This window comes from Aotus nancymaae, unplaced genomic scaffold, assembly GCF_030222135.1.
Source record: "Aotus nancymaae isolate 86718 unplaced genomic scaffold, 86718_ANA_hifiasm-v0.15.2.pri h1tg000021l, whole genome shotgun sequence".
NCBI lineage: Eukaryota > Metazoa > Chordata > Mammalia > Primates > Aotidae > Aotus > Aotus nancymaae.
The window spans coordinates 10,757,900-10,783,162 of record NW_026988433.1 but is presented as its reverse complement, the minus strand read 5'-3'; the positions used below and the strand labels follow the sequence as shown (position 1 = coordinate 10,783,162).

Here is a 25,263-nt window from a genome sequence, read left to right as displayed (position 1 = left end):
TGCAGTACCATGCCTGGCCAATTTTTGTACTTTTAGTAGAGATGGGGTTTCACTATGTTGGCCAGGCTGGTCTCTAACTCCTGACCTAAGGTGATCCACACACCTCAGCCTTCCAAAGTGCTGGGATTACAGGTATGAGTCACTGAGTGCAGCCAAATAATAACAAATTAGCTCTGAACACATTCATATCCTTAATCTAAAGAAAAACAGCATCCAGGGAAAGCAATGCTACTGTTGGTCCTGAGAAAGTTAGAAGTGAATCACTGTCCTGAACAGAAAGAAGGAACTTCAGTTGGCTGTATATCTGTATTACAGTATTATTAGATCGAGCCATACGGAAATTGTCAATTATACAAAATTAAAACCTAAGATATAGGTATTACAAATCTTATTTTGACAAAAGAGGATTTTTTTTTTTTTTTGAGACGGGGCAGTGGTGGAATGACCACTCACTACAGCCTCGATTTCCCAGGCTTAGGAGTAACTGGGACTACAGGTGTGTGCCATCACACCAGCCTAATTTTTTTTTTTTTTTTAAGTAGAGATGCGATTTCGCCATGTTGCCCAGGCTGGTCTCCAACTCTGGACTAAAGCGATCTATCTGCCTGCCGTGGCCTCCCAAAGAGCTGTGATTACATTGCACTTCCTCTTCCACCACGCCAGGCCAAAAGAGAAAATTCTTAAAAGCTCATTAAGTTTAAGTACTTTTCAAGGCCATACAGCGACCTTGAACCACACAGTGTGTAAGAGAGAAAGGACTCCAACCTAGGACATTCTGATACCCTGAGTCATTGCTCTGGGCCCCTATGAGTATTTCTACTACTAAACTCCAGTATCATTTCTTTTTCTTAAATTGAAATATTTATTTAAATAATTGTACATTAACATTTAGTTAAAAGAAATAATACAGAGCGAGCCCCTGTACACTTTGCTCAGGTTCCTCCAGGGGTAACATATTACAACCAGGATATTGACATTGATACAATCCATGATGTTATTCAGATTTCAGCATCCTTTGCTGAACTGAAACTGGACCCCTATGACCTTGTCTGCTTTCTTCTCTCGAAGGCTGCTAGCACCCTCCCTACTTCTTGGGGTTCTGCTCTCTCCAAGACTGAGGCTCCCCAGTTGGACCTTTCACAGTTGTACTGTCAGTTACTCAGGGTGACTGATTAACCCTAAGGGGATGAGGAAAAGGTGATACCATTTAAAAGGAATCCTGGCCGGGTGCGGTGGCTCATGCCCGTAATCCCAGCACTTTGGGAGGCCGAGGCGGGTGGATCATGAGGTCAAGCGATCGAGACCATCCTGGCCAACATGGTGAAACCCCGTCTCTACTAAAAAATACAAAAATTAGCTGGGCATGGTGGCGTGCACCTGTAGTCACAGCTACTCAGGAGGCTGAGGCAGGAGAATTGCTTGAACCCGGGAGGCGGAGGTTGCAGTGCGCCAAGATTGCGCCACTGCACTCCAGCCTGGCGCCTGGCAACAGAGCAAGACTCTGTCTCAAAAAAAAAAAAAAAAAAAAATTCTATAAAATCTCTGATCTAGTTCCTGATTCCCTTGTGAAAAGGGTCCTACTAGAGAAGTAATACTATTTTAGGAGGCCGGTTTAAAAGCCCAAATGATTACAACTTCTCTCCTAACACGCGTGAACAGCAGGTTGTAAGGTGTTGGTGTTTCAAGAGACTTTCTAACGTACGACTTGTACTGACACGTATGATCCCTGTAATGAATGGACACTTGACCATCCACATTCTTGGGCCGCCCACCCGTCCCGCGCCTCGGCAGGCAGCAGAAGAGGCACCTGACGTAAACCGGCTTATCAGGAGCTAGGATATCACAGTGGCTTACTCTGCTCTCACAAAACAATCTCGAAGCCACTCCGGCTCCAGGCTGTTCGCCCAGGGCCCCCCCCACTTCATCGTTAACGCCTGCACAGGGGTGCGGGTAGAAGGGCCTTGAGGCTCCCCTCCTGGGAAGCCCCGGGGACCCCGTACACCGCCAGCTCAGGCGGTCAGAGAACGGATTAAGGCAGGCCGGACCAGGGGAGGCGAGGGCGGTGTTGCTGCCTCCCGCCCCTCACCTTGCTTCCCGCGCACTTGTCCAGGAACTCGCGCAGCTCGCGACGCACCGCCTCGCGCAGCACATTCAGGTTGACTCGCCCGTAAGATAGGTGCGCCGCCATCTTGCCCCACCACCCCTTGCCCCACAATGTCCACCACGTTCACTGGTTCCAACGGGGGCGGGGTGGGGGGGGGGGGAGAAAAATGGACGCAGTCACGTGACAACTCGCCCACGTGACCTATGCGGCTGCGCACGCCAACCCGGAAACTGGAATCGGCCGGGTTCGGCTTCTATGTCGTCTGGCCCTAGTGTCCACCTCTTTCTTCCATCCCGGTGGTTGTTCAGACTTCTGTTAAGACTCAGGGCGCGTTTCAGACCCTGCCTCACTCCAGGAGTCGTCTGGCGCTGAAAAGCGATTTTAAAGATGTGGACTAAGCCTGGGCGCGGTGGCTCACGCCTGTAATCCCTAACACTTTAAGAAGCCGAGGTAGGAGTAATCGCTTGAGTCCGGGAGTTCGAGACCAGCCTGGGCAGACTTCGTAGCAAAAAAAAAAAAAAAGACACTCTCTAGTCTTTTTTAAAAATTGCGAATTTTTATTTTCAGCAAAGGTGCTTGCTGTAAAATGATATCTTAAGGCTAAACTTGAATAGAAAAAGACATTTTTTTGAGACAGGGACTCCTCGCCCGGTCGCCCAGGCTGGAGTGCAGTGACGTAATCATAGCTCACTGCAGCCACCACCTCCCGGGCTCAAGTGATCCTCCCACCTCAGGCGCCGGAGTAGCTGGGACCACAGGTGCGCCCCGCCACCCACTGCTCAAATCTTTTAAATTACAGCAGTCACAAGGTTCTTAGCTTTGCACTAATGAAGACTGTTCTGATTTGTGAGCTAAAATGTATGAATATAGGGATCGAGGGAATTTTGAGTGGACTTTTTTTTTTGTAATCCCTTCCTAACAGACTTTTACAGCGACGTGGCATTTCACACAAATAGGATTGCTTCTGAAATCCAGGTCCCATCACTTGCCTCAGTAAAATTCCACGTTACCTGTGAGTTGTAGTGAGGATCAGAGAAGGTATGAATTACATCACGTAGTCCACGTGAGAAGCTTAGTTTGGTGCCTGGAACTTAATTGCTCAATAAGCTTAGTATTAGTAGGACATATGCTTTCGATACTTTGGGGTCGAAATGGACTTTTGGGATCTGGTCAAAGATGAAAATTTTCTTCTTCGAGAGCATAGCTTCCCTCAGTATCTTCTATACACTTTATATTATGAAGCACTTACCACAGAGTCTGAACAAGCAAAAAGTGGTATTTGTGGATGGTGCAGAAAAGCAGCCACTCAACCAGAACTTCTGTTCTCAATCTTATTCCAACAAGGACATTTATATTTTAACAATTTAACACACATGGAAACGCTTCCATGCGTTAGTTCTCAACCTGGTGGTTTTCAAGGTGGTTCTCCAGCCTCAACTGAGAATTTAAAAAATAATAATTAGAGATGGGGTTTCCCTATGTTGCCCAGGCTGGCCTCAAAATCTTGGGTTCCAGCTATCATATGGCCTCAGCCTCCGGAGTAACTGGGACTACAGATACCTCTACTGCTCCTAGCTGATAATACACAATTTTTTTTTTCTATATACAGACTCATAGCCAAGAGAATGCATCATTTTAACGCCTGTGAGAATAAATGTTGTGTTCAGCAGGTCATGTTATGAGCTATTAAATAAGGGTATAACTTACTGTAAGAAGTGAAATGCCCCAGGTTAGTGAAATCTCAAGCGTGCATGAGCGTACCTAAGACGAGGATGATAAACTATCCCTAAGCAGGATCAGGATGCTACAAAATGGTTAAGTAACAATGGTGCTTTTATAGACCAGGAGAGACATTGCTGAACTACTATAGTTCCCCTACAAATACTGCAGACTTGTTTAGAGTCTTTTAGTCACCTAAGGTCAGTACCAAAGTTGAGAACTACTGTGTCTTAGCATATTATTTAGGTAGAAGTAATATTCTTTTTTTTTAGACAGTCTTCTTGCTCTGTCGCCAGGCTGGAGTGCAGTGGTGCAATCTCAGCTCACTGCAACCTCCAACTCCTGGGTTCAAGCGATTCTTCCACCTCAGCCTCCCAAGTATCTGGGACCACAGGCACGTGCCACCACGCCCGGCTAATTTTTCTGTATTTTTAGTAGAGACAGAGTTTCACCATGTTGGCCAGGATGGTCTCGATCCCTTGACCTCATGATCCACCCGCCTCGGCCTCCCAAAGTGCTGGGATTACAGGCATGAGCCACCGCGCCCGGCCTAGAAGTAATATTCTTATTCAAGGAGTAACTGCTTTGGAAATACCTACCTGTGGGTGAATCTGTATTCATGAAATGGATGTTAGGTGAGGCATGGTGGCTCATGCCTGTAATCCCAGCACTTTGGGAAGCTGAGGTGGACAGATCACCTAAGGTCAGAGTTCGAGACTAGTCTGGCCAATATGGTGAAACCCCATCTGTACTAAAAATACAAAAATTAGCTGGGCACACACCTGTAGTCTCAGCTACTCAGGAGGCTGAGGCAGGAGAATTGCTTGAACCTGCGAGGCAGAGGTTGGAGTGAACCAAGATGGCACCACTGCACTCCACCCTGGCAACAGAGTGAAACTGTTTAAAAAAAAATAAAACAGTAAAATTAGCCAGGCATGGTGGCATGCGCCTGTGGTCCCAGCCATTCAGGAGGGTGAGGTGGAAGGATTGCTTGAGCACTGGCGGTGGAGGTTGCAGTGAGCCGAGATTGCTCAACTGCACTCCAACCTGAGTGACAGTGAGACCTTGCCTCAAAACAAGAAAAGCATGTTCAAAGGCCTAGCACTCAGTTGGTTCAGTAATAATCTTTGTAAATGTCATATTGACTTTTCAGTTTCTAAGACTTCATGGATGAATAGACAGTTGGCACCATATGGTGACACATTTATTTTTTTGTCAGGTAATGCGGTGTGATATAGTAATGGATAACCATAGGTAAGTTATGCTAAATATCTCACGAAACACTTTAAGAAAGACAGAAAGACATACCACAAAATTTTTTAAGAGACTGTGTCCTTTTTCTTTTCTTTCTTTTTTTTTAAGATGGGGTTTCACCATGATGGCCAGGCTGGTCTTGAACTCCTGACCTCAGGTGATCCACCCACCTCGGCCTCCCAAAGTGTTAGGATTACAGGCGTGAGCCACTGCGCCCAGCCAAGAGACTGTCTTACCCTGTTGCCTAGGAGTGCAGTGGCACAATCATTGCTCACTGCAGCCTCTATCTCCTGGGCTCAAGCAGTCCTCCTGCCTCAACCTCCTCAGTAGCTGGGACTACAGATTTGTGTGTCAACATGCTTGGCTATTTTTTTTTATTTTTATTTTTTTGGAGAGATGAGATCTCATATTGCCTGGATTAGTCTTAAACTAACTCCTAGGCTCATGTGATCCTCCCACCTCAGCCTTACAAAGTGTTGGGATTACAGGAATGAGCCACCGATGCCCAGCCACCAATTTCTTAAAAGTCGTTTAGTAACAAGACTGCCGTAGAAATTGCTGTATGGATGTATAGGGCTTGCTCATTTGACAAACCTGAGAATAATATCAGTTTACTACCACTAGCAAAAAAGAATAACCATTTATTGGCTGGGTGTGGTAGCTCACACCTGTACTCTGAACACTTTGGGAGGCTGAGGTGGGAGGATCACTTGAGCTCAGGAGTTCAAAACCAGCTCAGGCAACATAGGGAGACTCACTCTATACAAAAAATTAAAAAATTAGCCAGGTGTGGTGGCACTTGCCTGTAGTCGTAGCTACTTCGGAGGCTGAGGTGAGAGGACTGCTTGAGCCCAGGAGTTGGAGGCTGCAGCAGCCTGTGATTGTGCCACTGTATTCCAGCCTGGATGACAGAGTGGACCCTGCCTAAAGAAAATAAAACCAACAAAACAAAAAAGAATAAGCATTTATTAAAGTAGATACAGAACACTTGTTCGGCCAAATTTTAATACTGCTTTACGTGTTTTCTGTTTGTGAAACAATTCATATTACATTTATAATCAAAAATTTCAACTCATAACAGATTTAATATTCACTGTCAAACACACAGTTGATAATCTTGAGGGGAAAATACATCAAAGGCATATATACAATTACAGAAGTTCTTATTGTACATGTAGCATGGAAGATACATTTTATTACTTTTTACATATTCTAGAAGACATTCAAATGAGATAAATAGATTCAAACTGGTTGATAAACCGTTCTGGTGCTTTGAGGTCCTTCATTTTCTTTTTTGTGATAAGAAAATCCAAAATTATTAATGTTGAATTTCTCATCGTACATTCATCTAAAAACAGTAAAAAAAACTTGTAAAGGAAGATTGTAGATTGGTTAATTTAGGCATTTTATAGTGGCTATTGTTAACTGACTGCTGGGGATACCTGCTAGAGAAGGAAAAAAAAATTGGAGGAAATTCCTCCAGTTATTTAAATATAGTAAAGAAATAAAAGGAAAACAAATGAAAATAGTTGCAAAGCCACGTGATGTTATTTCTGGCCTAGTCTGTTATGTCCTAATGATCATTTTAAGTGTTTCCTTTTTCATAAAGGTAAATATCCAAAAAGAAAGACACATTGTGTATGTTTTTTTCCAAAATAGAGATTTTTTAAAAATATATACATATAATACATAGAAGCCGAATTTATGCAAAACTAATAAACCAAACACCACAGTAGAGTAAGTGGGTGCAGCATATACATTATAAAACGTCCCCACAGCAGTTTGGGGGTTTCCCCTCCCTTTACCTGCTTCATGATTTTATAATCACACCTAAGTATTATCAAGCCTGAAATAAAGGCACTACAGATAACAGGTAGTGCAAAGAGCTCAGATATTTCTTTGAATAAGAATAAAATACTTTAAATGAGTAGATGAAAATGCAAAATGGCACATTTTTTCAACTCATTCCAGTGTCAAAGCTTAACCAAAAAATCTAAATATACAAATGCAGCCTGGAAATATTTTAGTGCAAATATGAAAAGTAACGGCATAATTTAAAGTTACTTAAATAAGGTATTGTAAGGGTAGGGATTTTTCTATGAGGTCTAGGGACAATAAATGTAATGGCATCTGGTGCAATGTCTTCAAACTTAAATACCAAGAAAACAAAATCTGAGGTGAAATTTCACCTACTAAATATTTATTATTCTAACTCATAAGGGGAGACTAAAGGGCAATTTGTTGAAGATCAAAATATTTTCCTAGATTTGTTGATGGGGTAAAAAATAACATGAGTTCTCCTGAAGTCTGCACACACAATGCTGGTGTTACGTTGTGTCAATGCAAGCGCGTCTGGGAAAGCCCAGTTCTCCACTTGAGGCTTCATCAGAAGGTCTCGTCGTCATTGCAGTTGGTGGCCCAGTGTCCAAACATCTCACAGATTTCACAGTATGGCCGTTCCTCACTCCGACTGCCATGGTGTGTGGAATGGGGAGGGTCCTCTGACATCTGTGCCTGGGTAGGACAGTCCTCTGTGTCGTGGAGATCAAAGCAGTCACAAATGTCACAGAAGAGGCGAGGTTTCTTCTTGGACTGTTTCTCCTGATCATCACTATAAATGTTAATGTGTGAAATCAGAAAATTTATCAGAAGAAACTGAAGAGACAGGAACACTTGCAAAGAATTTAAAAATTAAGCAAGAACTAATTATGGCCAAGTCTGTGAGCATCCTGTGTAAGTAGTACATTATTCCACATTTAAAGGTTTTTTGTTTTTTTTTTGTTTGTTTTTTTTTTTTTTTTGAGATGGAGTTGCTCTGTTGCCCAGGCTGGAGTGCAGTGGCACGATCTCAGCTCACTGCAACCTCCACCTCCTGGGGTCAGCCTTCCAAGTAGCTGGGATTACAGGCACGCAGCACTATGCCCAGCTAATTTTGTTGTATTTTTAGTGGAGATGGGGTTTTGCCAGGTTGGCCAAGTTGGTCTCAAACTCCTAACCTCAGGTGATCTGTGCACCTTGGCCTCCCAAAGTGCTGGGATTACAGGCGTGAGCCACTGTGACAGCCTCACATTTAAAATTTTCACGTTAAACTATCTGTAGTTTCCTCTTGCTTGCCAGATTTACAAAAATCTGTTTATGGCAAAGGAACTGCAAAACAATTGTGTTTTTTTTGTTGTGTCTTTTTACAATCCACTAGAGAAGCTCACTTTGAAAACATAGTTATTTTGATGAAACTAAGGTTCCAATCTGTATGGCTTTTTTTTGAGACAGGGTCTTGCTGTGTCACCCAGGCTAGAGTGCAATGGTGCAATCTCAGCTCATTGCAACCTCTGCCTCCCAGATTCAAGCACTTCTCCTGCCTCGGCCTCCCAAGGAGCTGGGATTAAGAGGCATGTGTCACCACACCTGGCTAACTTTTGTATTTTTAGTAGAGATGGGGTTTCACCATATTGGCCAGACTGGTCTTGAATTCCTGACCTCAAGTGATCCACCCGCCTCAGCCTCCCAAAGTGCTGGGATTACAGCAATCCGTATGTCTTCCTATGAAATACCTGTCATAATTGTTCAAGTCATCCCCATTCCCATTTAGGGCTGCTTCTGACATCATCTCCACCTTCATCTTGAGGTCTTGGTTCTTCCTTTGAAGGTCCACTATTACCGAATTTAGGAAATCAATCTGTTAAAAAAAAAAAAAAGAAGAAAGTGAGATGTGTAAAATGACAAGAATACATATATCAGCTGGAGCATCAACAAGTCATGAAGTATATGCCTTTAAGCTATGGCAGCAAGTGTGCCGAAGAGGCCACCAGTGGCTGTTAGGAACCCATGCTTTTCACTCTCCCTGAGGACAGGAATGCTGAGATTGTGTGAGTAAAGAGCTGAACTTAAATGAGGTCATGTCTGGGTGGTGAGGTTATGGCAGTTTCTTTTAACCCCTCACACCTTTCAGTATTCTTCAAATGTTCCTTACTGAGTAGATGCTATTTTATCTTTGAAAAAACATTTAAAGTACACTTCATTGAGTATTTCCAGATATAAATGGATAAACTTCATTTGTTTTTGAGGCAAATGAAATTACTCTTTTTTTTTCCTTCTCACTGTGTCACCCAGGCTGGAATGCAGTGGCAGGATCTTGGCTCACTGCGACCTCCGCCTCCTGGGTTCAAGCGATTCTCCTGCCTCAGCTTCCTTAGTAGCTGAGACTACAGGTGCATGCCACCATGCCCAGCTAATTTTTGTATTTTTAGTAGAGATGGGGTTTCACCATATTGGCCAGGCTGGTCTCGAACTCCTGACCTCGTGATCTGCCCACCTCCCAAAGTATTGGGATTACAGGCATGAGCCACTGCACCCCACTGAAATTATTCTTAAACATAGAAATCTGTGGGTTGGTGGAGTACTATTGATTCTTGAAAAAGTATAAGAAAATTTTTTTATTGGAAAAAAAATCTTGCATTCTCCAAAAGTCATAATCTTACATTTCTGAATATATGGGCACAAGTTTGTTTTCATTCTACCACATAAAAAATATTGGCTGGGCACAGTAGCTCACACCTGTAATCCCAGCACTTTGGGAGGCGGAGGTGTGTGGATCACCTGAGGTCAGGAGTTCGAGACCAACCTGGCCAATATAGTGAAATGCTCTCTCTAGTAAAAATACAAAAAAAAAAAAAAAAAAAATACAAAAATTAGCTGGGTGTAATGATGCATGCCTGTAGTCCCAGCTACTAAGGAGGCTGAGGCTGGAGAATTGCTTGAACCCGAAGGCAGAGGTTGCAGTGAGCCAAGATCAGGCCATTGCGCTCCAGCCTGGGCAACAGAGCAAGACTCCATCTCAAAAAATAAAAAAATAAAATATATGTGTGTGTGTGTGTGTATGTGTATATATGTGTATGTGTGTGTATATATATATATAAAATCTTGCATTCTACAAAAGTCACACACACACACACACACACACACACACACACAACTTTACAAGATGCATAAAAAGGTTAGTTCTTCCATTAAACTCCAGAATTCATCTAGGACTTCTCTGTTCTGTAGATTTGAAAAAGTCATATGGAAATTTCCTTCAGACTGTCCTTTATCAGCTGACTGGTAATGGTGGAGCGATAAGTAAACAGGTTCTCAGGGAAAATGGAGAAGGCTAAAGCTGTCTCCAAACCGAGGACAAACAGCCTGGCACGCCACCAGGGCAGCGTTCAGGTACCACCCAGAGGAAGAGCACCTGTGCCGCTGGGGCGGAGGGGACAAGATGGCCAACAGGAGGCACTGCTCTCGTCCTGAACATTTCCTTTCAAACTAAGGGCACTTCAACTTAAAAACAAAAAATTTCTTTCTTCTTCTACAAATAATAAAAAGGTCTCATTTCTCTAAATTGAAAAATCCCACTTTATAATATTTAAAATATATATACATATATACACACACATATACATACATATTTTACTTCTTAAAGAAATATTTGTTTTTTTTTCTCCTGCTGGGGCAAGTCACGAAGCAAAGTTAGCAATCACTCCAGTCTTTCTCCACAGAATATCCCCAGCATCACGGAGGCCACCTCTAAAGGCAGACGTACTGAGTCTATCCTCACTTCCCAAGGTGCATTTTCTAAGTCATTCTTGTGTTAAGAGCTCCATCGGGCCGGGCGCGGTGGCTCACTCCTATAATCCCAGCACTTTGGGAGGCCGAGGCGGGTGGATCACGAGGTCAAGAGATCGAGACCATCCTGGTCAACATGGTGAAACCCCGTCTCTACTAAAAATACAAAAAAATAGCTGGGCACGGTGGCGCGTGCCTGTAATCCCAGCTACTCAGGAGGCTGAGGCAGGAGAATTGCTTGAACCCAGGAGGCGGAGGTTGCGGTGAGCCCAGATCGCGCCATTGCACTCCAGCCTGGGTAACAAGAGCGAAACTCCGTCTCAAAAAAAAAAAAAAAAGAGCTCCATTGCAGGAGGAAGAAAAAGCCAAACAATGGACATTAGTGGGAAACCATACACACAAACACAGACACGCGTGTACAAAAATTAGGAAACATGAAACGAACCATTTGCTGATTGGAAGAAAAGTGTTGTCAGCAGCAGATGAAACAAACCGAAGCAGAAAGGAAAGGGGAGAGAAGACATTGTTAGTTATTAAGCCCAGGAGACATAAAAGAGGACAATGCGACTCCATGGTAAGTTCGTACAACGTTGAATCATTGCATGCCCCTCAAAGGAGATGTCTGGCAACTAAAACAAGTCTCAAGATGAGTTTTTCTTTTATTTAAAAATAAAAAGTGGCTTTTGTACTTTTGAATTTTGAACATAATACATCCAAAATATATCAAAATTATAGATGGATGTTTGTTGCTATATACAATTATATTTACAAATACAGAATACTTTGCCTTTATAATCCCTTTTTACAAATATTTGTTTGTTTTGAGACAGGGTCTTGCTCTGTCACCCAGGCTGGAGCACCCATCAACTTGCCCAGGCTGGTCTTGAACTCCTGGGCTCAAGCAATCTGCCTACCTTGGCCTACCAAAGTGCTGGGATTTCAAGTGTGAGCTACTGTGCCCAGGCCTCCCACCCTACCTTTTTTTTTTTTTCTGAGACAGTTCTCGCTTTCTCACTCAGGCTGAAGTGCAGTGGCATGATCATGGCTCACTGCAGCCTCAACCTTCTGGACTCAAGCAATCCTCCTGCCTCAGATTCTGGGGTAACTGGGACTATAGGAGCATGCCACCATGCCTGACTAATTTTATTTTTTGTAGACACAGGGTCTTGCTATTTATTGTTGCTCTGGCTGGTCTCAATCTCCTGGCCTCAGACAGTCCTCTTGCCTCAGCCTCCCAAAGTGCTGGGTGCTGGGAATATAGGTATGAGCCACTACACCTGGCCCAGGCCCTTAAAAAAATGCTCTGTCACCCAGGCTGCAGGCTACTTTTGTTTTTGTTTTTTGAGAGATGAGGTCTTACTATGTCCAGATTGGTCTCAAACTCCTGGGCTCAAGCAATCATCCCACTTTGGCCACCCAAAGTGCTGGAATTACAGGTATGAGCCACCGTTTCTGGCCTAATCCCATTTTTAGTTTAAAACTAAAGTTGTTTTGTTAATGTTTGCTCTAAGAGACTGAGTTTTCAAGAAACCAGTCTTTTAAAGATTAAGATAAATAACAAACCCTTTGACAGAGCAATTCTACTTCTAGGAATTCATCTTGCAGAAATAGTAATATGTAAATGATAGCTGCCCAAGATAATTACTTACAGCATTGTTTATAAAACACCCAAAGGACCAGAAACATCCCAAGGGTCACTGTCAACCAACAGCGAACTGACTAAATTATGGGAAATCCACATAATAGAACATTACACAGCTATAAAAAAGGTAAAGTGCAGAACTGTTTATGCAGTATGCCATCATTTATGTAAAAAAAAAAGAAAAACGAGAGGGAAGACTGTATTAGCGCTGGCTTACATATACATTTTTTAAATCTCTGAAAAGGAAAGACACTAATAACAGTAATTTCTTGTTTGGGGAGTTGGGAACTGAGCAGAAGAGATAGAAGGTTTGGAGGAGAACATTTAACGTATATAATTTTTAATTCTGTTTAATGTTTGGACCAGAGGAATGTATTATCCATTCAAATGACTAACTGATACCAAAGGCATCCAATAAGAAGGAAAATAAACCAAAAGATTGAATGATTTTGAAAAATAGCAACCAAGCAAAGCAATAAGGCAGGGACATTACCTGACTCTCCTGGGCTCTTTCATCCTCGTCTGCCTGAGTATCAGTATTACCTTATATTTGAGGAGAAAAAAAAAGTAAAACAAGTGGAGGGAGGATATATGTATATTTTTAATCACAACTAAACTGCAGTCAAAGGGCCAGTGTTAAAAACTCATTTTCCTGTGGACTTCCCAATATAACACTTTGAGCATATGTGGATGAGGTCCTGTCCTCGTGTGAGACCCTGTGGGCTCTCACAGACACCAGCCCTGCCCTTCCCGTGCCCTCGCTCAGGCCGGCCAGCTCCCGAGTAAGAATGCCGGTCACATCCATCTGAATGTACAGTGGCGATTCTTCACCACAGGAAACACCTCCTTCTCCTGCACTGTTGTGTACTTTCATACCCCCGAGTCTGGATAGCAGCAGGCAGCCACCATCGTAGGTTTGTGACAACATTCACAGACCACAAGAAAGCCCATTAAGTGGTGGAAGAGCTAAGGAGAGTAGAAGTCAAGGCAGCATGAGAGCTGTCTTCGAAGAGCATCTGTACTAGAAAGGGCTCCTTGGGAGGAAGCGCGGCGTATGGAGAAGCCCTGGGCAGGCGTCCTTTACCTGAGGAGCTGCTGAGCTGCCTCTTGTTTTCTTTTAGTTGAAGCTCCAAGTTCTTTACTTTGAGCTCAAGCTTCACCTTATCAGACTCTAGAGTCTGAACGACTGAATGCAAGGACTTGGCAGAGGCGTTTTCTCCCCTGAGCACTGTGACCTGAAACACAGTTGTTTGGCTTAGGCTCAGAGTTTGAACAAAAGCAGGCGGAGTGAAAGCTCGTGAGCCCTGGGTTGTACTCTACCTCATTTCTCAGTTTCTCCAGCTCGGCATCCTTTTCTGTGAGTAAGGCACTAGTTATACTGATGGATTTCTGCAAGGAAGCTTTTTCTTCATCTGCGTCTTTTATGAACTTGGATTCTCTAAAAGATCAAAGAGTTAAAAGTTCCACAAATCAACCGAAAGAGCGGTTGATGTACAACTGTTCTAGAACAAACACATAATTAACGTTAGTTAATGTAAAATAAACAAAAGTGTAACAGGGAAGTTTTATAGGGAGTTAAGGCCATTATGCTCACAAAATTTTACTTGAAATTTTACTTACTGTGAGGGGAGAAAAAGTGTACCTATGCATAGACATGCCAGAATCTGCATATGATTGTATCCATTTGAACTTAAAGAAACAAGTTAATAAATTTGGAAGAGGTAGAATTAAAAAGAAAAAACGGTTGTACCCTCCCCAAAATTCTACCAAAATCTAAACCCGAGTTGAATTTTGTTAATTCTTGAATAAATGATTACCAAGCAATACCAACAATTAAAATACACACATGCAAAGCAGTTATACAGATGTCATGCAGAGCAGCTTTATGCTGGACATATCAATTGGTTCTCACTAATTTCAGTAACTTTTAGCAAGTTCCAAGAATGGGTATTTAAGATGTTATGGGCCAAAACAGTAGCAAAGATTATTATTACTCATTACTTTCCAGCCATAGACTCTGAAGAGGACATTAAATTAGCTCATAGAAATTAATGGTAATTACATAAAGGCTAGAACAGAAAATGTTAAAATGGTTTTCTCAGGTGCAGAATGAAAGCATGGGAGCCTGGAAGGAGAAATTCAGAGCGCCTGGTTTAAGTTCTTGGCCTGACTCAGCACTTGATTATCAGCAGAGGGAGGGGGTGAGACCTTTAATGAGAGGGTCAGGGGAGTGGGAAGGGAAAGGGAAAGATGAGGGAAGAACAGGGAGGGACACCAGGACACAGTGAAAAGAGCCCAAAGGGCAGGCTAGCATGTGTTACATATGTGTACCTATTTAAAGTTGTTGGGGGTTTTTGTTTTATTTTTGAGAGTCTCACTTTGTCGCTCAGGCTGGAGTGCAGTGGTGCAATCTCAGCTTACTGCAACCTCCACCTCCTGGGTTCAAGAGATTCTCCTGTATCAGCCTCCCGAGTAGTTGGAATTACAGGCATGCACCACCATGCCTGGCTAATTTTTGTATTTTTAGTAAAGATGGGGTTTCACCATGTTGGCCAGGCTGGTCTCAACCTCCTGACCTCAAGTGATCCGCCCGCCTCAGTACTGGGATTACAAGTGCACACCACCACGCCCAGCTAATTTTTATATTTTTAGTAGAGACGGTTTTACCATGTTAGCCAGGATGCTCTCAAGCTCCTGACCTCAGGTGATCCGCCCACCTTAGCCTCCCAAAGTGCTGGGATTACAGGCCTGAGCTACTGCACCTGGCCATACTTAAAGTTTTCTTATAAAAACTACATGCATTCAAGAAAAGGCTGAGAAACTGTCACATATAGAAGAGACGACGGAGGTATGACAACTAACTGCCAGATCCTAGTTTGGATGCTGGAACACAAAAGGACGTTAGTGAGAAAACTGGTGAGATCTGAATGAAGTCTCTTGTTTCAGCTGAGAGTATGGTGCTCATGGTAAATTCTTAGTTTTGGTAAGTGTGCCAGGGCTGTGTAGGCTGTTCAATTAGGGGCAGCTGGGGGAAGGTCTATGAGCACTGGATGCACTACTTTTGCAACACTTCTGGAAATCTAAAATTATTTTTAAATAAAAAGTTTTTTAAATGACATGCAGTATGAAACACGAGAGGAAAATGACAAAAATACTTTAGGAAAAACAAAACTGGAGAAAAATTTCCTAGGTTAGGCCACAGGCCATACAACCTAAGACACTGCATTAGCACAGGCAATCATCAGTGAGCCATCATGACCTTACCAAGAAGCCAAATCACACCTGGCTCTATTCCAAGTAACTGGGAAATGCAGAGGACGTACTGCTTGTCTGTTTTAGAACCAACTTGAGGAACAAAAAACTGAGGCCCAGGTTAGAAACAGCAGAATGTATGTCTGGTTAGTGAGACCCAAGATATCCGGCACACAAGTTACAGAAATCTCATGATTTATGGCAAATTGAAATTCTACACAAAGATGAAAATATAAGTGTTGTATTTATCTCATTGTGTGGCTTACACTTACACTCCAGAATGAGAAGTAGTAAGAAAAGAATCTGAGACAGAAACTTCTTGAATTAAAAACCCCAGCATTACTCACGCACTGGAAACGGGTACACATCAGTGCGGGTAAATTACCAAGCTAGTAACACCTTGTTAGGACATAGGCTCTTGCTTAGGTTAAAACAGCAACTTACATGAAAGAAATGCACAGGCACTTTTTGCCACCTGGGAAGTAAAAACATCTGTCATCCAAAGATGCACTAAAGCCTGGGTTTCAGCCAGGTACAGTGTCTCATGCCTGTCATCTCAGTACTCTGGGAGGCCAAGGCAGGAGGATCACTTGAGCCCAGGAGTTCGAGACCAGCCTAGTTGACACAGTGAGACCCCCTGTCTCTACAAAAACTTTTTTTAAAAATTAGCTAGGCATGGCAGTGCATGTCTGTTGTCCCAGCTACTAGGGAAGCTGAAGTGGGAGGACTGCTTGAGCCCAGGAGCTTGAGGCTGTAGTGAGCTGTGATTGTGCCACTGTACTCCAGCCTGGGTGACAGAGCAAGACCCCATCTAAAACAAAAAAACAAAAAAAAAAACCCGGGTCTCTTATGTTTCTAGTAAATGCACTTGGTAGTTGATTCTGCTATAAAAATGATTTTCAGAGCTTCATTTGCTATAAATCCAACTCAAATTTGAAAAATGTAATTTTAAATGTTTTTACTAAAAAAACCCAGGATTTGGGGGTTGTCAAGAAGAGATTTAGATTTTCCTATAATCAGGACTCCAGTTGGCCAAGATCCCACAGATGCTTAGTGCTGGGGAGGGATAAACAAATGTACAGCTGGCAGAAGGAAAAAGGGACAGGTGTCCTTTTCTGGGGCCACCAAACAGACTCTGCCTATCATCACATACACACACAATCTCTCAGCCCCCTGCTTTCTAAGGAGATGGCTGCCAGAATGCTTCCTATACAAGTTACCGACACATGCATGATTAAGAAAGAAATCTAACTTGTGATTTATACACCAAATGACAGGATAAGTAGCCTCTGGTAGCTCATCTTTGTGACCCATCATCACTGCTAGCTTCTTAGGCCATCTCTAAGGCTCAATTCCACTGTGCAAACCACCAGGAGGGGCTAAATTAAACCATTATTTATGCCAACATTACTGATGTCTGAGTCACAAATCGTATTAAGCCATTAGCTGGAATGACTTGGTATTACAAAAAAATCAAGAAGGGAAAATAAACATAATATGAAAGAAGAGATAGAGGGACCAGAAATTTTTCTCTCCCCATCCCCCAGGGGAATATTTTATCCAGATTCTTTCCTTACTACTTACATAAGAAATAAATTCCAGTAATGAAGCAAATACCTTAAAGTGTTACTGGGCAAGCTTTAAAAATGCAAAATAACAAGAACCAAATATTAGAATCATGAAGAGAAATGCAAATACAGTAAGGAGACTAAATTTGCACTGAAGTTCTTTGCTGTATATAGATATAAAAAGGAAATATATGTGTGTGTTTGTGTGTGTGTGTGTGTGTGTATATATATATATATATACTGCTGAGAATATTTTACAAAACAAAAGCAAGACACAGAGGGACAAAGGCAGCCAAAAAATATATACAACATTTGGTTTGCTAAAAATATATGAAATTTATTTATTATAACGTGGATAGACTTTCTTTAGTCTTACCATTAAAGACACACAGATATAGCAAAGGAAGCAAGAGTAGGAAAGGGAGAAGAGAGGGGTGAAATGAGCATTGGTAAGTAGCGCAAGCTCGGAGACAGTCAGACAGTTAGCAACCCACAGTGAGCCAGTGAACTGAAGTTGCACGGGACCTCTTCAGAATTTGGGGGCTTTATGGTCAAACCAGTTTTTACTCCTGACAGAAATCCTGCATTGGCACCGACAGGATGAATTCTGACTCCAAAAATCCATGCCTCATACTTTAGCTTTGGAGTCCCTTCTTTGACACTAAAAAGCCTGGAGAAGGGAGCGAAACCAAACCAGCTCCCAAATCTGCATCTGGCTTCAGTTTAATCCTACAGTTGGGAGTAAATTCTGCACTTGAAAATCGTGACCATCTGGCTGAAGTGATTATATAACTATCTTAACTATGTATGTTTAATGATCACTTCTGAATTCAAGTGTTGACCAAGCTCTCAGTTCTTGCATGACCAACTACATTTAAAATACTTTTCAATGTAAGCATTTGGAAGGCTTTCAAAATTAACAGAATATCAAGTTCTTTTTAGTACTCAGTGCTTGGTACATTTATTTAACCATTACACACATAGACCTACATATGAATCCTTTATCAAACTGACTTTTAGAAGGCATTTAAGGGTCCCAACTATTAGCTAAAATAAATTTACATTCAAGTTTCTAAAATAGAAATAACTTTCCATAAGGATTAATTAACAAAGAAAGAACACTTCTTCATATGATAAACTAGGAGTGAAATTTTCACTCCCAGAAAAAGTCATCTTTATATTTTCTGATGAAAATTAAGAGTGATTTTTCAAGACACATTCTCCTAAACAATGAGGACATAAAACAGGAACAGAGAGAAGTAAGAGAGAGAACTTCACAGCCCCCAAATTTGTTCCATCCTTTTTTTTTTTGAGACGGAGTTTTGCTCTCGTTGCCCAGGCTGGAGTGCAATGGCGCTATCTCAGCTCACTGCAACCTGCCTCCTGGGTTCAAGTGATTCTCCTGCCCTTAGCCTCCTGTGTAGCTGGGATTACAGGCACCTGCCACCATGCCTGGCTAATTGTATTTTTAGTAGAGACGGGGTTTCAGCAAGTTGGCCAGGCTGGTCTCAAACTCCTGACTTCAGTGATCTATCCACCTCGGCCTCCCAAAGTGCTGGGATTACAGGCATAAGCCACCGTGCCCGGCCATGTTCCACTTTTCTATTTTTTTTTTTGAGACGGAGTCTCGCTCTGTCACCCAAGCTGGAGTGCAGTGGCGCGATCTTGGCTCACTGAAACCTTTGCCTCACTGGTTCAAGCAATTCTCCTGCCTCAGCCTCCTGAGTAGCTGAGACTACTACAGGCAAGTGCCACCACACCCAGCTAATTTTTTGTATTTTTAGTACAGACGGTGTTTTACCATGTTGGCCAGGATGGTCTCGATTTCCTGACCTTGTGATCCACCCACCTCAGCCTCCCAAAGTGTTGAGAATACAGGCATGAGCCACCATGCCCGGTCCATGTTTCATCTTTTTAAGCCACGAAAAAAGTCCCATGCCTAACCATATTTTGAAAGGCATGTAATTTAGTTAAAGTTACATGATAAAGACTTCATCATTCAGCATGTCTTCTCTTTTTAAAAAAGATCTATATAAGTAATAAATAAATAAAAAGCTTAAAGATTCACCAAGAGGAGAACCAGCATAAAAATCTGATGACCTGAGTCTTCAGCCTGCACTTGTCCTTTCTTGGTCCTGAGTCCTGGGATAACATGCCTAACTTCTTGAGCTTTAGTTTCATTGTTTTATTTATTTTATTTAGAGACAGACTCTCGCTATGTTGCCCAGGCTAGAGGGCAGCAGCTATTCTCAGGCATGATCCTAGTGCACTACAGCACTGAATACCTGGGCTCAAGCGATCCTCTCGCCTTAGCCTCCTGAGTAGCTGGGACTACAGGCATGTGCCACCATGCCTGGCTAATTTCATCCTTTAGAAATGCAAGCTCCACCATATAGTTCACTGGGTTGTTCTGAGATTAGATTAATTTGTGAATTATGAAGTGCTATTTAAATGTAGGGGTATACCAGTTTTTTTTTTTTTTTAATGGAGACAGAGTCTCACTATGTTGCCCAGGGTGGTCTCGAACTCTTGCACTCAAGTGATCCTCCCTCCTTGGCCTCCCAAAGTGCTGGGATTACAGGCATGAACCACGGTGCCCAACCATAGCTCCCCTGCCAGAATGCCACAGGAACAAGCCCTGTGGTCCCAGCTACTCGGGAGGCTGAGGCAGGAGAATTGCCTGAACCCGGGAGGTGGAGGTTGCAGTGAGCTGCAATTGCGCCACTGCACTCCAGCCTGGGCAACAAGAACGAAACTCTATCTAAAAAAAAAATAAAAAAATAAAAGAGCAAAGACTTATCAGGGGCATGGCAGTGGTGAAACACACATGCATTCTGAGTATAAACACCACCTTAGTTAATTTCACTACATATTTCTTAATTTAAATAAAGGAAAGGCAGCCTGGGCAACATAACGAGACCTTGTCTCTATAAAACATTAAGAAAAAGAATTAGCCAGGTGTGGCCGTGCATGGGTGTAGTACCAACTATCTGGGAGACTGAGAGGTGGGAAGATCAATTGAGCCCGGGAGATGGAGGCTGCAGTGGGCCATGACTGAGCTGCTGCACTCCAACTGGGGCGACAGAGAGAGGCCATTTCTCAAAAAAAATAAATTAAAAAAAAGAAAAGTAAATGCATCCCTGGACCAAGGCCTAATGTCCTTTAGAGTGTCGCTTATGGAATCCAAATAGCTAAATCTAAATAAATAAATAAAGCCCTCCACTCCTAAGCAACTGCCATGCTGGCAGAAGAGACACTGCTGCATAAAACACACACCTCAGTAGGCGGGTGGGGAAACCTCCTCTGCCCTGACAAGTGGGAATAAAATACTTCACAGGACCATGGAGAAATTATTGGTTATGCTATTGTTTAAGGTTTGTTTTTTAGTTTTGTTTCTAAGAAGCAAAAAAGCACATCACTGTTGTGGTATGCACCCATTCTGCGGCAGCCGCTGCCCAGGCTGTGGTTCTCAGCAGTAGCACCCCCAAACCCGCTTGGAACCATGTAAAGCACAGACATTCTCTAAACAAAACTGCACGTTTTAAAACAGCAGACAAAGACTTATTAGCTTATGGAAGCATCAAGCTTCTACACAATTATTTCTGTGGGCCATGTTCTTCCTTATTGAAAAGTACTGAAAAAATTATACTAATTTTTAATTTGAATACCATTTGACTACCATGGGAGAATAATAAGTAACAAAGCCTTTTTTTTTTTTTTTTTTTTTTGAGACGGAGTTTCGCTCTTGATACCCAGGCTGGAGCGCAATGGCGCGATCTCGGCTCACCGCAATCTCCGCTTCCTGGGTTCAGGCAATTCTCCTGCCTCAGCCTCCTGAGTAGCTGGGATTACAGGCACGCGCCACTGTGCCCAGCTAATTTTTTGTATTAGTAGAGACGGGGTTTCACCATGTTGACCAGGATGGTCTCGATCTCTTGACCTCGTGATCCACCCGCCTCGGCCTCCCAAAGTGCTGGGATTACAGGCTTGAGCCACCGCGCCCGGCCAACAAAGCCTTTTTAAAGAAAATAGAAACACTTAAAATGATGTTACCCATTATTAATGAACATTAAAATTATTTATTTATTTTTGAGACAAAGTCTCGCTCTGTCACCCAGGCTGGAGTGCAATGGCACAATCTCGGCTCACTGCAACCTGTGGCTCACTGCGACCTCCACCTCCTGGCCTCAAGCGATTCTCCTGCCTCAGCCTCCCAAGTAGCTGGGACTACAGGCACGTGCCACCACGCCCAGCTAATTTTTTGTATTTTCAGTAGAGATGGGGTTTCACAGTGTTAGCCAGGATGGTCTCGATCTCCTGACCTCATGATCTGCCCGCCCCGGCCTCCCAAAGTGCTGGGATTACAGGTGTGAGCCACTGCACCCAGCCTAACATTTTTATGTAATTGAAATCAGTATTTATATCCAGATCAATAACTACATGTAAGATTACAGTATTTTTAGTTACTGAAACTAGGAGGCAAGAGTGGTATACATGAGGCAATCTGATTTTAGATCACCTCTGAATAAAAGCAACTCAGCATGGCTTAAAATAAAATTATTTTTGTTTTAGTAATAGTGAAACTTTTGCAAATGGATTTTCTTTTTCTTTTTGAGAGGGAGTCTTGCACGTTATCCAGGCTGATGTGCAGTGGTGCTATCTTGGCTCAGTGCAACATCTGCCTTCGAGGTTCAAGCGATTCTCCTGCCTCGGCCTTCCGAGTAGCTGAGATTACAGGTGCCTGCCACCATGCCTGGCTAATTTTTTGTATTTTTAGTAGAGACGAGGTTTCACTATGTTGGTCAGGCTGGTCTCGAACTACTGACCTTGTGATCCACCTGCCTCAGCCTCCCAAAGTGCTGGGATTACAGGCGTGAGCCACTGTGCTTGGCCCAGCAAATGGATTTTCATAATTTGTCAATTACAAATACCAAACTATCACAATGCCATTTTCTGAATATAAGGAGGTCACTTGTTTTCTACTACAAGTTACCATATATATCATGTTCTGACATCTTATTAAACACACACACACAACAATAAACAGAAAGCTTACCTTTTTTTCATTTCTAACAACTGATTATTGAGCACAGATCTTTCTTCTTCCAGCTAGGAAAAAAACACACAAAAAATTCAGTTCATAACCAGGCCACAGAGAGGCATATTTCTCATTTCACATGTCATCCCCTAGGCTCCAGGACAGCTAAAGCCACTGGCTTTCCTCACCACCAATGAAGAGGAACAAGGATGAACAGTTATTAATATATAAATCACAACCTCAGTAACTCCCCCTCCTCAGGGACCTGAGAGTTAAAAATATTAACCTTGAACACAACAAAGCACACTTAAGCATTCAAAAATGTTCGTTGGCCGGGCATGGTGGCTCACACCTGTAATCCCAGCACTTTGGGAAGCCAAGGTGGGTAGATCACCTGAGTTTAGGAGTTTGAGACCAGCCTGGTGAAAGCCCATCTCTACTAAAAATATAAAAATTAGCCAGGTGTGGTGGTGTGTGCCTGTAATCCCAGCTACTGAGAAGGCTGAGGCAGAACTGCTTGAACCTGGGGGACAGAGAGCTGAGATCCTGTCACTGCACTCCAGCCTGGGCAACACAGTGAGACTCTGTCACACACACAAAAAACAAAAAACAAATTGTTAAATGAGTGAGTAAAGCTCCACTGCTAACAACATTCTGGTTCCTTTACTTAAACCACAGAGATCAAGTGTCACTAAACTGCAGAGGAGTAGGAACAGGCCATGTACTCTCTATGGACCTCAATTTACTCATCCATCAATTCAACACACATTCACTGAATTGTTCCTACATTCAAGCATTAGTAAAGCATGTGTTTCTCACCTACGAAACAAAGAGGTTACAAAAGAATTTCCAGTGGTTCTTTATTATTCCATTAAGGATTAAAAAAAACAAAAGATTCACGTAGTTAATCTTGTGAAGGAAGAATCATCCCTACCTCCAACCTGCACAGTTTGGCCAAATACCACCAATTTCAACTCGCTTTTTTTTTTTGAGATGGAATCTTGCTCTGTTGCCCAGGGTGGAATGCAGTGGTGCAATCTCCGCTCACTCCACCTCCTAGGTTCAAGTGATTCCTCTGCTTCAGTCTCCTGAGTAGTTGGGTTTACAGGTGCTTAGCACCATGCCCAGCTAAAGTTTGTACTTTACTCAGTAGAGACAGGGTTTTGCCATGTTGGCCAGGCTGCAAACTGTTAATTTTTTTAAAAGGGTAAAAAAGCTCTTGTGTGTGTGTGTGTGTGTGTGTGTGTGTGTGTGTGTGTTTTAAATAAAAAGATAACACCAAAGATATGTAATGGCTTCCAAAAGCCTAGAATTTACTAGCTCACTCTATGTAGTTAATTATTAATTATGTATTAGGTATGTTCATGCTTTGCTACAAGGTCTTATTTATTTATTTATTTATTTACTTATTTATTTATTTTTTGTGGAGAACAGAGTCTTGCTATATTGCCCAGGCAGGTCTCGAACTCCTGGGCTCAAGCTATCCTCCCACCTCTGCCTCCCTAAGAGCTGGGATTACAGGCATGAGCCACTGCACCTGGCGAGGTCTTATTTTTTAAATTCTTTAATATACTGAGACTTGAATGTAGCTATTTAAAAAAAATTCTTTAATGTACATAAACACATGTTTTGAACATAAATATCTCTTTACCATGAAATCTATAGAGGTTAACATAACATACTTTTATAGAATCTTTGATGTCTCAACCCATTAAGATATATGTTTTTGCTGCATGACTAATTCACAGAAATATTTAGAATGAAAGGAAGAAAAGAGTGGGAGGCAAACCTTAAAAAATGAAATGAGAAAGAGAACATCTGGAGAGTGGGATACGGAGATGAGAAGGGCTTTCATTTTGGTCTTTATGCCCTTTGTACAATTTATATTTATTCTTTAAAGAAGGAATCTGTTTTACTTTTATAATTTAAAAGTTTAAAAAAATTGGCCAGGCGCGGTGGCTCATGCCTGTAATCCCAGCACTTTGGGAGGCTGAGGCGGGTGGATCATGAGGTCAAGAGATCAAGACCATCCTGGCCAACATGGTGAAACCCCGTCTCTACTAAAAAATATATATAAAAAATTAGCTGGGCATGATGGCATACGCCTGTAGTCCCAGCTACTCGGGAGGCTGAGGCAGGAGAATTGCTTGAACCCAGGAGGCGGAGATTGCGCCACTGCACTCTAGCCTGGCGCCTGGCGACAGAGCAAGACTCTGTCTCAAAAAAAAAAAGTTAAAAAAATCAATACTTACAACTTGAAAATTTTTACAATGAATGGACAAAGAGCATGGCAGATAACTCACAACACAGAAAATAAAAATTATTAATGAACATTTGAAAAATCATTCAACCCTACAAAAAAGTATGCAAAGATTCTCCTTCTTAGAGGGTCCATGTGCCTGAACTTCCAAGGAAGAGATGTTTGGTATTTATAATACTGATCTTTATACAAAATGATGTTTGTTCTTCTTCTCATCCAATATTGTTACCCAATCCAGGAGATAACAAGTTGCATCTAGAAGTTTTATTTCTTTTTTTTTGAGATGGAGTTTCACTCTGTTTCAAGATGGAGTGCAGTGACGTGATCTTGGCTCACTACAACCTCTGCCACCTGGGTTCAATCGATTCTCCTGTCTCAGGTTCCAGAGGAGCTGGGATTACAGGGGTATGCCACCACGGCCCGCCAACTTTTGTATTTTTAGTAAAGATGGGGTTTCACCATGTTGGCCAGGCTGGTCTTGAACTCCTAACCTTAGGTCATTCATCTATCACCTAACATTTTTGTAGAATGTCAGTTTGGATTCCTCTGATATTTCCATTTGATTAGAGTCAAATCATGCACTTTTTGGCAGGAATACCACAGAAGCAATCCTGTGTCCTTCTCAGCACATGGTATCAGGAGGTACACACTGTTGATTTTTGGTGAGGTTAACTTCAGTCACTTGGTTAAGGAGGAAATATCTTGCATGTTTCTCCACTGGAAAGGTACTATGTTTTTCTTTGTAATTAATCTGTATTTTTGGGGAATACATTTTAAAACTATGTAAATATCCTGTTATTCAACAAACTATTGCCTACTTGT

General features: G+C 42.3%; 2 protein-coding genes across 24 annotated transcripts in view; both read right to left on the bottom strand.

Moving 5' to 3' along the window:
* The window catches only part of VPS33A (VPS33A core subunit of CORVET and HOPS complexes), a 32,100-nt gene extending 29,877 nt beyond the window's left edge, over nucleotides 1-2,223 (bottom strand). For all 3 annotated transcript variants that reach the window (XM_012476931.3, XM_012476934.3, XM_064379657.1), the window contains exon 1: nucleotides 2,087-2,223. In XM_012476931.3, coding sequence (XP_012332354.1) covers nucleotides 2,087-2,188 — 102 coding nt within the window. In that variant the 5' untranslated portion in view covers nucleotides 2,189-2,223. The remainder of the gene's footprint in view (nucleotides 1-2,086) is intronic.
* A 3,804-nt stretch (nucleotides 2,224-6,027) lies between these two features.
* Nucleotides 6,028-25,263, bottom strand: part of CLIP1 (CAP-Gly domain containing linker protein 1) — a 135,132-nt gene continuing 115,896 nt past the window's right edge. For 11 of the 21 annotated variants that reach the window (XM_064379638.1, XM_064379636.1, XM_064379643.1 and 8 more), the window contains 7 exons: nucleotides 22,200-22,252; nucleotides 17,193-17,213; nucleotides 13,644-13,761; nucleotides 13,408-13,558; nucleotides 12,817-12,866; nucleotides 8,629-8,753; nucleotides 6,028-7,688 (listed from right to left, as the gene is read on the bottom strand). In XM_064379638.1, the coding sequence (XP_064235708.1) occupies nucleotides 7,463-7,688; nucleotides 8,629-8,753; nucleotides 12,817-12,866; nucleotides 13,408-13,558; nucleotides 13,644-13,761; nucleotides 17,193-17,213; nucleotides 22,200-22,252 (744 nt within the window). In that variant the 3' untranslated portion in view covers nucleotides 6,028-7,462. Of the gene's footprint in view, nucleotides 7,689-8,628; nucleotides 8,754-12,816; nucleotides 12,867-13,407; nucleotides 13,559-13,643; nucleotides 13,762-17,192; nucleotides 17,214-22,199; nucleotides 22,253-25,263 lie in introns of those variants that run through there. The other 10 variants (XM_064379651.1, XM_064379653.1, XM_064379646.1 and 7 more) reach the window with 2 other exon arrangements.